The sequence below is a fragment of the Embiotoca jacksoni genome, unplaced genomic scaffold (genome assembly GCF_022577435.1).
Source record: "Embiotoca jacksoni isolate LCO1_2020_lvr unplaced genomic scaffold, fEmbJac1.0.p SCAF_9, whole genome shotgun sequence".
NCBI lineage: Eukaryota > Metazoa > Chordata > Actinopteri > Embiotocidae > Embiotoca > Embiotoca jacksoni.
In genome coordinates this window covers 9,017,305-9,030,972 of record NW_027185447.1, presented here as the reverse complement: position 1 = coordinate 9,030,972, position 13,668 = coordinate 9,017,305, and the positions used below count along the sequence as shown (strand labels likewise).

The 13,668-nt window shown below is 48.5% G+C and overlaps 1 protein-coding gene across 6 annotated transcripts in view; it reads left to right on the top strand.

Moving 5' to 3' along the window:
• Positions 1–12,456, top strand: part of rerea (arginine-glutamic acid dipeptide (RE) repeats a) — a 124,967-nt gene extending 112,511 nt beyond the window's left edge. For all 6 annotated transcript variants that reach the window (XM_069141630.1, XM_069141631.1, XM_069141632.1 and 3 more), the window contains 11 exons: positions 3,167–3,329; positions 3,455–3,547; positions 4,097–4,296; positions 4,551–4,712; positions 4,809–4,922; positions 5,020–6,392; positions 7,066–7,288; positions 7,386–8,106; positions 9,471–9,644; positions 9,796–9,976; positions 10,078–12,456. In XM_069141630.1, coding sequence (XP_068997731.1) covers positions 3,167–3,329; positions 3,455–3,547; positions 4,097–4,296; positions 4,551–4,712; positions 4,809–4,922; positions 5,020–6,392; positions 7,066–7,288; positions 7,386–8,106; positions 9,471–9,644; positions 9,796–9,976; positions 10,078–10,111 — 3,438 coding nt within the window. In that variant the 3' untranslated portion in view covers positions 10,112–12,456. The remainder of the gene's footprint in view (positions 1–3,166; positions 3,330–3,454; positions 3,548–4,096; positions 4,297–4,550; positions 4,713–4,808; positions 4,923–5,019; positions 6,393–7,065; positions 7,289–7,385; positions 8,107–9,470; positions 9,645–9,795; positions 9,977–10,077) is intronic.
• The last annotated feature ends 1,212 nt before the right edge of the window (positions 12,457–13,668 follow it).

Here is a 13,668-nt window from a genome sequence, read left to right as displayed (position 1 = left end):
TGACATGTTTGTCAGCTATGTTTGAACCTCACAGCAAACATTGCTGCACATGATTTTGAACTCGACATCTGTTTGACACACATGTACTACTACTCGTATGTAGACGACCATTTTAAGTGGCAATAACTGGAATGGAGGCCCCGAGTGTCGTTATAGGAGGGTAAGCCCTTTCCTTGTCAGATAATCCACCGGCCAGAAAGCTCCTGCAGATGGAAGCAGTCTAAAAGTCCTTATAATACTGAGCTTATGTTGTCACTATCTCATGTTCTGCGGAGAAGCAGCGCAGTCTGTGCTGCTCTGCAGTGATTTAGTGGATTGGGGGGGGGAAATGATGGTGCAGAAGCCAGGGCTTACCTCCATTCCTATTTCAAGTGTTTCCATAAATTCTTACTGTTGCGGACACTGTTTTAGATGCAGGTTGGTGGAATTGTTTGTTTCACTGTCGTCCAAGTCTGACAAAAATGGCAACTTCACACAGAAGCTTCACACAAACCTGCTGCCTAAACACCCAATCACGGAGAAGAAACAGAAGGTAATGGAAGTTAAAGTGTTGCTGCTGGCATATGGCAGCATGACAAAGTGACTTTGATAGAGAAAAGTACACAGTCAGTGTGAGAGATGGGACTTATGTGGCTTCAGAGGGCCCAAATTTGACATGCAAGCAGGCTGAGAGAGGTAATCTGTCAGTCTCCCTCTGACACTAATTTACAGCACAAAGCCTCTCTGAACCACAGTAACGTCATGTTCGCCTTCCACTGCTTCTCACTCAGACGTCCTATCTCCACCGCACGCCGAACATGTCGCCTGTGATGTCTCAGACAACGATCTTTCCTTTGTCAACATGACAAATTTACATTGCATTTGTTACGCTGCTTCTTTTGTTTTCCTCTTCCCATTTACATCCGGCTGCAGCAGCTCATCGGTGCACCTGTTAATTCCTATTCAAAAGCCCAAGTTAATGTTTTCATTAGCCGCTGCCTAATGTAATGGTACTTGACACGGTGTAAGTGATGGAGAGGCAGGGTGACCTTTCCTTGTGTCTGCCAAGCTGTTGTTGAGGCTGTGTGGTTGTCAGCCTGCAGCGAGGAGGCAGAGAGGCACTGCTGAGAACAGTCATTAAGCACAGAGCGAAGCCAGCGCTCGGCACCGCTCGACACTTTTGATCTGCACATTTCAATTAGATTTCACATCAGGATGCCTGCCTTCTCTCAGTTAGCACCTGCGCCCTGCCTTCCCAACTGGCTGGCCAGGTTGAAGAGGGGAGGCGCGCAGGAAACGACTAGAAAGCTCTTGCTACCGGCTGAAATGGATGCACAAACACGTGGCGACATAACAGGAGCATATTAATCAGTCGCTCCTCTGTTTGTTCCATGATCGTGAACAAACATGTTTTTAGAGTTATTTAAAGGCCGGTTAATGCTCCAGAAGTGGAGCATCAAGCTTTCCTTGTTTTTGTTTTTTTGTTTTTTGTTATGTTTTAAAGACTCCTGCATGTGGAATCCATCCCACTACTCCAGATGTGCTCATCTGCAGAAGGCTTCAAAAAAGACCAAAAAAAACTTAGTTCAAGCTGTGGGGCTTTGGGGCTGTTTTACACCGGAGCAGTATAGCACCTTAATTTACCCTGAAATGTGAGAAGGTTTCATTCAACTCGGACATCCTCAGTAAATGTTCCCAGCACTGCTTTGGCTGATAAGATGGAGTACTACAGGCTCTGGTAGATATGAATTTCCCCGAAGAGCCACATGATGAGAGATCTTATTAGAGGGGCACTAAGCCCACTGAATCAAGCATTTTCTGCCAATCAAAGCAGCGATTGAGAAAGACTTAACGTGGTCCTTAATGTCAGATACTCAAACAAACTCGTTAGTGATATAGGAATAACCACTGGCTAGTCTCTGACCTGTGTTTCCTCACAGCCAACAACAACTACCATCAAGTAGAGATAAGGAATTAAAGCTGCAGTTACCTCTATCTTTCTATTAATATCAGACTTTTATACTGTGAAATACTGAGTTTCTTTCAATGTTATTTTGTAGTTTTGTTAAAAGAAACTAAAGGGTTTTACAGCAGTTCATAAATGTCCACCATTTCATCAAATCCTTTCCTGCTGTTGTATTTTTTTTAATTTATTTTTTTTGGTATATTTTGATAGACGATGTTAGGCTGTTGCTGAAAAGCTGTTAATGCATTTTAGAGAGCAAGGAACTGACTAATTTATGTCAAGTTTCTGAGCTGAAGCGGAGAAGGAAAACAATCGATAACCATTAAACCCTGGGAGCTTTGTTGAACAGCAGTTTAACAGACTTCAGACAGTAGATGGGTGCCCTCTGGGCTTTAGAGATTACAGGTGACTTACTGCTCACCCAAACAACACGCCACACCTTCATGAATTTGTTGTAGCGCCGGTGGAGGACCGCTAACAAGTGAGAGTTCATGGTGAAGGAGAGAAGGCAAAGCCTCACAGGAAACGACATAATTGTCCCTGACTCCTGTTGCCAATTTTTAAGGCTCGTGTGTTATGAGTGTGGCCGGAAAGCAGTAGTTAATATGCACAGGCTGCCTCAGCAAAGTGCTTTCTGATCCATGATTGTATGTGTTAATGTTTCAGTTGGGTATTGATTTCCTGGCGGCCTTTTGTACACTGGATTTATCCGCCTTGCTTGCTGGCAAGCGCGCCCCTCCGAATGTTTGATTAAAGTTCAATTGACTCTTCCAGTGAAGGGGCGAGGAGCCATTTCACTCCCTATTTGTAGCGCCAAAGCTCTGCCTGACATGTTCTTTTGTTCCCATTCAACCTCCTGCCACCCAGGCAGCCACCAATGCACTGATCCTAATATCCCTGCATTCAGTGAGCCTCCTCGCCTAATCCTGGGACAGACAGGGCCGCAGCACAAACATGCCCAGCCATCTACAAACCCTGGCATGGACTGACCCACTCCACGGCCTTTCACTGCGAAATACCGTGCCGATTGCTAACATGTACTTTCCACATATTCAATTCCACCGAACTGCAGATATTTCGTAGGCGCAATTTTCAAAACATTCAACCGCTTTGACAAATTTAACCTTGAAATCCTTTTAATTCAGTCGCCTCTTGTTACAAATATCTCTTGTTTGTGATGTGTTTTCCTGTTTTAACAACATTTGTCATGTTTGCTTTCAGGGAGAGCTAATTACCTTCTACTACTACTGGAAGAAGACTCCCGAGGCAGCGAGTTGTCGAGCCCACCGCAGACACCGCCGCCAGCCCGTCTTCCGCCGCATCAAGACACGAACCGCTTCGACTCCCGTCAACACTCCTTCACGTCCCCCCTCAAGCGAGTTTTGTACGTACATTTGACCCCTTCAGTGGCAGCAGAGAGGAAAGACTGAAACATGATCTGAGATTTTTCTTTTGGGAAAACCATGTAAGTGAAGTGTTGGTTTTTTTTTGTCTTTCTCTTTCTTCTAGTGGACCTCAGCTCAGCCAGCGAAGATGACTTTGACAGTGAAGACAGCGAACAGGAGCTAAAGGGCTACGCCTGCCGCCACTGTTTCACTACCAGTAAGACTCCTCGATCCTTTTCACACACGCACACGCTCGTCATACGGACTGGCTCGACTGTTCCTGTCCTGTCTTGGGATCAGTGTGAGCCTGCACAAACACAGCCCTGTGTGTGTGTGACAGATGGGCATCAGAGGACGTCAAGACTAATTTGATCAAATCAGGCACGAGCCCACATCTCTCTCCACCTCATTATCCTTCTCCTCGTTCCCCACCGCTGGCTCCCAGCGCCAGCCTCCCATCCGATCACACTTGCATTACTGCCGTCGCAACATGGCTCGCTAATAACTTTGGCTTCATAGTGTTAACTCGTACAGACCTTATTAGTACATAACTGAGAATTTAAGAACGGTGTGTAGCAGAGTATAGATCAGACTTCATCCTCCACGATTCAGCTCCTGTTCAAAAATATAATAATCTTATTATGTTGTTCTACAAAGTTGGTTCAGGACATTCTCCGTGTTACTGCCACATCATTTCTCTGTGTTGTTTGGTACCTCTCGCTGCCTGTGAGTTCCTTATTTCACAACTGTAAATGGCTTTCCTCAGCCTCCAAGGACTGGCACCACGGGGGCCGGGAGAACATCTTGCTGTGCACAGACTGCCGCATTCACTTCAAGAAGTACGGTGAGCTGCCCCCCATCGAGAAGCCTGTGGACCCGCCGCCATTTATGTTCAAACCTGTCAAAGAGGAAGAGGATGGACTCAGCGGGAAGCATAGCATGAGGACCCGACGGAACCGAGGCTCGGTGCGCCAAACACTCCTGCTCCACATCCATCCATCTATTTCCACGTTTAGGAACCGTATCCCCAGAGTTATCTCTGGAGTGATGCAGACGACAAAACAAAAAGATATTATACGAACAACTTTCACATACATTTTTCACATATTTGCTTTTCTGAAGGCATTCTATGGTTGGAAACATATAGTGGTGTATGGCCGTGTACATTTTCTCTGTCCAAACCACATTGAACATTAACATTTGATCATGTTGACTCTTAGATGTCGACGCTACGTAGTGGTCGTAAGAAGCAGACAGCCAGTCCAGATGGCCGAGCCTCGCCTACCAACGAGGATCTGCGCTCCAGCGGACGAACCTCACCCAGCGCAGCGAGTACCGACAGCACCGACAGCAAGACGGACAACATGAAGAAGCCAAGCAAGGTAAACGTGGCTTAGAGTCGCTGAGACCTTGTTTTTCTACGCATGCATCTCTGGGAAATGTACTCTTTAATGGTTTGGCTTTCTTTTGCTCCACAGAAGATTAAAGAAGAGGCTCCTTCACCGATGAAGAGCGCCAAACGGCAGAGAGAGAAGGGAGCTTCGGACACGGAGGAGCCCGAGAGGGCCGGCGCCAAAAAGTCCAAGACACAGGTGAGTCGGCAGTCTTTGCCTATCCGTGTGTGTGTGTTTTACTGCAATTCGTTGACGCTGTGATGACGCTCATCCGTTTCGCTCCTCTGTCCCTCAGGAGCTGAGTCGGCCAGACTCGCCCTCCGAATGCGAGGGGGAGGGAGAGGGCGAGAGCTCTGACGGGCGCAGCATCAACGAGGAGCTCAGTAGCGATCCTAAAGACATTGATCAGGACAACCGGAGCTCTTCGCCCAGCATCCCCAGCCCACGGGACAATGAGAGCGACTCAGACTCTTCCGCCCAGCAGCAGCAGCTCCTGCAGAGCCAGCACCCTCCCGTCATCCAGTGTCAACCGGGCCCCGCAGCCGCCTCTTCGGCGCCTCCTCCGCCTACGACCTCAGCCCCCTCACTGCCCCCACAGGTCTCCCCTGCAGCGGCCTCCGCCTCTCTACCTCCCCAGCCTCTGCCCCAGGCAAGCCCAATGTCTCTTATCCAGTCAGGAGCGTCCCTCCACCCTCAGAGGCTTCCCTCTCCACACTCACCTATGACTCAGGCTCCGCCTCCTGGCCCTCCAGTCCCACCTCAATCATTACCCAGCCCACATCATGGGCCCATGCCTCCCATGCCACATCCACTGCAGCCTGGCCCCTCATACATGCCCCACCCTCACTCCATGACCCCGCAGGGATTCCCTGTGGGTCCGTCTCAGGTCCCACCCCCGCCAGTCTCTGGCCAATCACAGCAGAGGCCTCACACTCCTCCTTCCCAGTCCCAGTCGTCCTCACAGAGCGGATGCCAGCCGCCCAGAGAGCAGCCATTACCCCCTGCACCAATGTCCATGCCTCACATCAAGCCTCCGCCAACCACACCCATCCCTCAGATACCCAACCCACAGTCTCACAAACACCCGCCTCACGCGTCAGCACCTCCATTCCCTCAGATGCCTTCAAACCTGCCTCCACCTCCCGCCCTCAAGCCCCTCAGCTCCCTATCCAACCACCATCCTCCATCAGCACACCCACCTCCCCTCCAGCTCATGCCTCAGGGGCAGCAGCTTCAGCCTCCCCCAGCCCAGCCTCCAGTTCTCACGCAGTCCCAGACCCTCCCGCCTTCAGCCAGTCACCAGCCTCCCCCCGCTCCTCCTCTGCCGCCCTCTGCAGCAGCCTCGCACCCCAACGGGCCACCTCAGCCGCCTTTCACGTCTCACCCTTTCAACACAGTTCTACCTCCAACCGGCCCTCCCCCGTCCTCATCAAACTCTATGCCTGGCTTGCAGCCTCCATCTTCCTCCGCTCCATCATCTTCAATCTCCATGCCACTTCCTGCCTCAGTGTCCTGTGCCGGTCCGGGTCCGGTACTTCCGCCTGTGCACATCAAAGAGGAGCCTCTGGACGAGTCGGAGGAGCCAGAGAGCCCCCCGCCCCCGCAGAGGAGCCCCTCCCCGGAGCCGACCGTCGTCAACACGCCCAGCCACGCCAGCCAGTCAGCACGGTACGTCCGCCCACGCTCTAACCGAACAGGAGGTCAGCAGAAGATCAAACAAATGTAGAAGAGAGAAACGCACACCTGCACACACTGTTGTTTATCAGTAGTCTGTTGAGAGCTGCTTGCTGCCTTGTTGGGGGTGGGGGGGGAATGCTGATTAGCTCCTGAACATCCTACAATAAAGAGTCGCTGCCTTCAGGTTTTTAGGCTTTGATGTCAGCAACAAATCGAATGTCCTCAGCAAAACAGGCATCCAAGGCCACAATTAGCCTTGAGCTGTGAGTGGCTGATGGCTCGCAAATTATCCGGGATGGAGAGGAGGGAGATTAATTACAGTGAGATGTGAGTGAACTGAGGCATCTGAATATGAGTATCTGTAGTTGCCTAGTGCTTAAGTGACTCTCAGACCGTCAATGAATAGCAATGAGAATTTTAATACACACTCAGCGCAGCAGCAAACGGGAAAGACGAGGGAGTTTGTTTCCGTGTGAATAATGGACTCGTGTAAGCTAATACGAGCTGTCTTTTCATCTAATGGGACATTTAAAACAGGCCACGGCTCGTGTTTAATTTTAAACACGAGCCGTGGCCTGTTTTCTCCGTTTGTAAAAAGTATTAATTCATGGACCGGAACATCTGTCCGTTTTTCTGAGTACGTCTTGAATGTGTTAAACCGCAGGTTCTACAAGCACCTCGACCGAGGCTACAACTCGTGCGCTCGCACAGATTTCTACTTCACCCCGCTGGCTTCGTCGAAACTGGCCAAGAAGCGAGAGGAAACTCTGGAGAGAGCCAAGAGGGAAGCAGAGCAGAAAGTCCGGGAGGAGAAGGAGAGAGAGAGGGAAAGGGAAAGAGAGCGGGAACGAGAGCGGGAACGAGAAAAGGAAGCGGAGCGAGCTGCGGTGAGTTTCCTCGATCTCCCTTTCACTTTGTGTTTGGCTTCGGTTTCATTCTTTTCACACGTCATACTAAACTCGGGCATTTCACCGCTGCTCACAGAAAGCCTCCAGTTCCTCCCATGATGGCAGGATGGGCGAACCTCAGATGGGGGGCCCCGTCCACATGCGCCCGCACTTCGACGGCCCCCCCACCACGATCGCGGCCGTGCCTCCGTACATCGGCCCCGACACCCCCGCCCTGCGCACCCTCAGCGAGTACGCCCGACCCCACGTCATGTCGCCCACCAATCGGAACCACCCCTTCTTCGTGTCCCTCAACCCCGCCGACCCGCTGCTGGCCTACCACATGCCCAGCCTGTACAACGCCGACCCGGCCATGCGGGAGCGCGAGCTGCGGGAGCGGGAGATGCGCGAGAGGGAGATTCGCGAGAGGGAGCTGAGGGAGAGGATGAAACCCGGATTCGAGGTCAAGCCTCCGGAAATGGACTCGATGCACCCTTCCACAAACCCCATGGAGCACTTTGCCCGGCACGGGGCCATCACGTTGCCCCCCATGGCCGGCCCTCACCCGTTCGCCTCCTTCCACCCGGGCCTGAACCCGCTGGAGCGAGAGCGGCTAGCCTTGGCCGGGCCGCAGCTAAGGCCCGAAATGAGCTACCCGGAGAGGTTGGCTGCAGAGAGACTCCACGCCGAGCGGATGGCCACCGTGGCCAACGACCCCATCGCCCGTCTACAGATGTTCAATGTCACGCCGCACCACCACCAGCACTCGCACATTCACTCCCACCTCCACCTCCACCAGCAAGATCCCCTTCACCAAGGTAAAAGAAAGCCCTGCTTTGTGTTCGTCAATGCTTCTTTACTGTTGAAATGACGCCATTCAGTCAAGGACATATTCAATTTGCATTATCAATTTTTTTGAGGAACTAAACGCTGTAAATTTCTCACCATTTGTCAAACGCGGTTGGTTTGACCCAAATTTTTGGTTTTGTTAAAAAAAAAAGTACGATTTTTGTACTTTTAAAAAAAAAAATTGACTTTACTTTTTACTTCCATCATCTTTTAGTTCAGTCGTTTTTTTTTTTATCATTTCCATTCATGAATAAAGTGCATATCAATTATTTATTTTTTTATCAGTGACGTTCCTATAGTTAAATTTATAAATGGAGAAGATTGAATAAATCTCAAACAGCACGTGTTTGATTGTACGTTGATCTTTTGTACACGGTTATTCCAACGTTATCAGTAAATGAAAGTATTAATATTCTAACTTCATTTTTTGGAATGTTTTATTATGTGATTCTTGTTGTGAAATGTAATTGGATATTTTGACATTGAAAAGTAGATCCGTATTATCAACACGTAGAACCATTTTAATATATTTCTAAACTATTTGAGGAGCAGCGGTAGCGCCTCGGGGTGCTCCACTGATTAACTGTAACCTACTCCAGATGTGCCAACTTCTTAGGAGACCAATTGCACTGCAAAACATCCTGAAATGTATATTTGTTTGTAATTACACTATTATAATGACCAGTATGAAAGATTTTGGATAAAAAAAAAAAAAATGATAGATGCCAGGGTCAAATTTCTGTTGTCAGAGGCAGCAGAAATATTCTTCCATATTTAAAATGGTGCCACTTCTGGTGATTAGGTCATCGAACCTATCTGCGCTCAGAGGAGTTTTTTTTTTTTTTTTAACTTCAAACAGGTTGCGGTAAATACGCGCGTATGACAGTAAGAAAGTCACCTGATTTGTTATGATTAGGTCGAATAAGTATCTTTTCTAATATGCAAAATAGGGTATTAGTCAGCGTGCTGTCATTTTATCAAACCGCCTGCGAACGTATTGACTCGCGTTTCTTCTCTCGTCACAGCAAAGACTGAACGAAGGGGACTTTAAATGACTAATAATTTGAATTACTTCACCCGGTACCGTTCTCTGTGTAGCGTTGACACGGGAGATTGGACAACGTGTTATAATATGCTCATTATATAGTATCTGACGGAGCGAGCAGATGCTTTCCACTGGATAAATATAGTGACGCGGTCCCTGCACTCTTTTGGTCGCTGCCGAGGGGAGTAACGTTACATGAAGCTGCGGATCCCCAATTTCTGTCGCATGCAACCGTCTGTGATATACAATCTGGCAATGAGTTGAACCCACGACTCTAACGCCCATCAGGGGGTGGTGAATGCCTTGTGTGTCCTCCAGGTTCGGGGGCCCACCCGCTGGCAGTAGATCACCTGGCAGGCGGACCTCACCTGGCCCGCTTCCCTTACCCGCCCGGCGCCATCCCCAACCCTCTCCTGGGCCAGTCGCCGCACGAACACGAGATGCTGCGCCACCCCGTCTTCGGTAAGCTCTCGTCCAGCATCGGCTCTCATTACCAGAAGTATCACGTCCGATCTGCCAGCCTCCCCCGTCCCCCTCCCCCCCTCCCCCGCCTCTCCCACCCACCCGGCTCTGCCACACTGCCGGTCCAATCTTTTGTTTGTGCTTCCTCCAGGTACTCCATACCCCGGGGACCTACCACGAGGTCTTCCACCACCCATGTCCGCCGCCCACCAGCTGCAGGCCATGCATGCCCAGTCGGCGGAGCTCCAGCGGTTAGCCATGGAGCAGCAGTGGCTCCACGGGCACCATCACATGCACGGAGGACCGCTGCCTGGCCAGGAGGACTACTACAGGTCGGACGAGCGAACGCACACCACACTCGTGAAGTGTGTCTTCGCGTCTGCTTTGGATCTTCTGGTTTTTAAAACTCTCGTGTGTCCTTTTTGCATTTCAGCCGGCTGAAGAAGGAGAGTGACAAGCAGCTGTAACCGGCCGAAGGAGGAGGCGGAGGCGGAGGCGGCGGCGGCGGCGACCGACGGGTGCAGGACAGGAAGTTGTTACGGAGCGGTCTTGCGGAGGCTCGCCAGGGGTCTTCTGAACACACTCACTTTTAAAGAACAGAAAAAGGCCAAGTGGATCGTCTGAGAACCCTTCTGACATTTTTTTTTTTTTTCCTGTCAAAGACTTTTTTTTTTTAATAATTATTATTATTATTATTATTATTATTATTATTATTATTTTTCAAGACATTGACTTTCTTTGGTATATAGCCAGTAGTGACAACGTCCTCAAGACTCCTGCATGACAAGCTTCCCTGACGTTTTTTGTAGGTGCTAGAACAAGACACTGTGCTTATCAAAAAAATAAAAACAAAACAAACAAACAAACAAAACAAAAAAAACGACAAGACCTGTCAGACCATTTATGGAAAAATAACAAGTGCTATCTTAAATTCAACATTTATTTTAATACATTGTCGGAGGTTTTTCATAATTTTAAGAAAAGCTACAGCATGGCGTTTTTGAGTCTGTAAATAGTATATATATAAACATATAAATATTATTATAATTATTATTATTACTAGGTGTGGACTCCAAATCAAGTCGTTTCAACCTCCAATCTAATTGTTTTGAAGCATTATCCCTTGTTTCAGAGGGGAGCACCATGGCATTATTACAGGAGCAGTTTCTGAGAGTTCAGTTGTGAGGTTCCTCTGACACCACTGTGTTAGACTTCAGTCCCACATTCACCACGTGAACCACAAACCCGTTGCCCCCCCGTTCATCACCGCTTCGACACGCAGCAGGTCGTCAGGATGTGCAAACTCGCCGCGTCGAGTTCATGATTTTGAAACACTCGGAAGAGGTGACCCCGGCAGGCGCCGATTCTCCCGCCGAGTGCGCGCCGAGGCCGCGGATCAACGAGGAAACTTTGCACCGCGGGGAGTGTCCTCGAGCTCAACTCGACCGGTCGCATCCTTTCGCCGAAAATTTGTATTCCAGGTGAACAAAGTGGAGGAAGTGCTCCGATTCACTTCAGTTGTTTTTACAGATTTTAATTACGGTTTTGTAAAACACTCGGGACGCGTGAAATAAAATTGGCTGAACTGAAGAACTTTTAAAAAAAAAAAAAAAAAATTTAAAAAAAAAAAAAATCTTTTTAAGTTCTTTTTAATAATCTGGACGGGAATTTTAACATTGTTCACTGTAACGGGAGCCGAACGGGACTGTTAAGGATTGTGTTGTTGTTTTTTTTAAACGTGTGAGCGGTTGTGAGTCGGTGCTAAGCTTGTGTTCCTCGCCCGGTCCGGTCATCGGTGTTTTGTTGCAGGGCTCAAATCCGACCGAGTCATCCTCCGACTAGGCTGTAATAATGTTCACTGTGACACTAGAGGGGGGGGGGCTGCCGACACGTGACTACCGGGAGGGTTCGGATCGACGTGTGAGTGTGAGTGTGAGTGTGTGTGTGTGTGTGTGTGTGTGTGTGTGTGCGTGCGTGTGTGAGTGTGTGTGTGTACCTCAATGTTTTCGTATGCCTTGGCTCCTTAGGGATGCACACGGCCTCCTGGGCTTCAGGAGTGGTGTGTTTGTGTGCCACTGACTGTTACATGTAGTGTTGACCTGTCCTACCAGTGCACATTGAGCCCTTTTATTTTCGCTGATGAGTTCCGCATCTGTTCCATGGACGAAGACTGTTTGACTTGTCGTGGACATTTAGAAAACTGTGGCTATTTTTTATTTTTTATTTTTATTCCAACCACAATTGAAGATAACTGTACTTGCATTTTAAAAGTGACTTATCTTCCAACGGAGCACCATAATTTGCATTTAAATGCTTGCAAAGGTCACCAAACTCATGTCCCCCCCCCCCCCCCACACACACACACACCCCCGTCCTTTTTAAAGGAGACCTATTCTCGAAAGCCCTGACAACAGCCTGTCACTCTTGTCTCGCCACCGATTCCTGCGTCTCTTCGGACAACGTACTATTCACCATCGTCGTCACCCTTTGCCTCATTTCCTGACGATTCCCTTGCCTTTTACTCCCTCTTTTTGTGTCTCCAAAACCTTTGATGTTAAGTGTTGTCAATGGTTTAGCTTCTTGTTTCAAAGCGGCAATAGCAGAATGTAAATTCTGACTGCTAAGATTTATATATATACTGGTATCTTGAAGCTTATTGTATATATGAGTAGTCGCCATGGGATGACACAATGTAAACAAAAAGTAGAAATAATAAGAAAAATTGTGAGTCCTGTGTTCTCTCCATTTGAGTATTTTGTAATTTTTTTGAAAAATTTGTGGAATTAAAATAAACGACTAAGTTACACCACAAGATTACGCCTCCATCTTCTTTTCTTTCTTTTTTTTTTCATACCTTCTGATATGTCTATAAATCACGTTCTTTGTAAACGGAGTTGTTTGTGTGGCGGAGCACACGGCTGATATCCAGGCAGCCGTGAGACACGATAATCCTGTTTTAAGGGTAAACAATTTTGATTAATCACTGTTCAAGTCTGTGAATTGAAAAAAAAAAAAAGAGGAAGCAGGAAACTACGCGCTTAATTCCCTCTCGTGTATTTCTCCCCTACATTTATGAAATGTAATTCTGCAGCAGAGCTCAGGGGCTGTTTCTCCGTCTGTTTTGATAATACTCATGTCCTACATTTGCTCTTGAATAATAGAATTTTTTTTTTTAACAGAATAGATAAAACATTCCTGTTTTTTTTTTTTGTTATTGTTGTAGTATTTTTTTTTCCAGCCTTCCATTTTCTCAGCTTCACAAACACTGAGATCACCCAGCTGCAGGTAGTGAATCTCGGGAGCTGAATATTGCACCGCTGTGGTATAATAACATCAAAGCCCGGCTAAACCAGAAGGAACACCTACTCGGGCTGCGATGCCTCGCTATCAGCGGGGCAGGGCTGTCATTTCATCCTGTGTGTGTTGGGGAGTGATAGACCGGCAATCTGTGATGGTGTGCCGCAGCGATGGCTGTCATTTTGAGAGGGAGCTATTATTCTGCTGCTGCTCTCTGAAATGATGCCCTGTCCTCGGGAAAAAAAAAAAAAAAAAAAATCGAGGTTCCTTGGATGTTGTATCCCCGGGGCTGTCATGTGACGGCAGCCTTGTGAGGAGGCGCTGCTTGTTGTTGCCTGCTCCGCCTCACCTCCCCGTAAAACACAACAAGACGTCAGAGCCGAGCGGCACTGGCTGGTTGAATAATTCATCTCCTCCTCCCTCCTCCTCCTCCACACCGACGATGGAGCGACTGTGACTTTGTGTCAACTCAAATCCTTCTCATAATACTGTGTGTACCCCCTCAGGCAGGCACACAGGGATACATGGGCTCCAAAAAAAAAAAAAATTGTTTTTTGTTTTTTTTTGTTTGCTCTTTCTGTCTGAATAGCAATATGTCTCGTGCTGCTCTCGCGCTGTTATTGTGTCTTGTTGCAGCAGGTCTCGGACATGGAGCCCGCTCGCTTCCTCCGTCCTCCTCCTGCCTTTCCTTCCGCTCCACCGGGCCTGCCTGCTGCAGATCGTGACG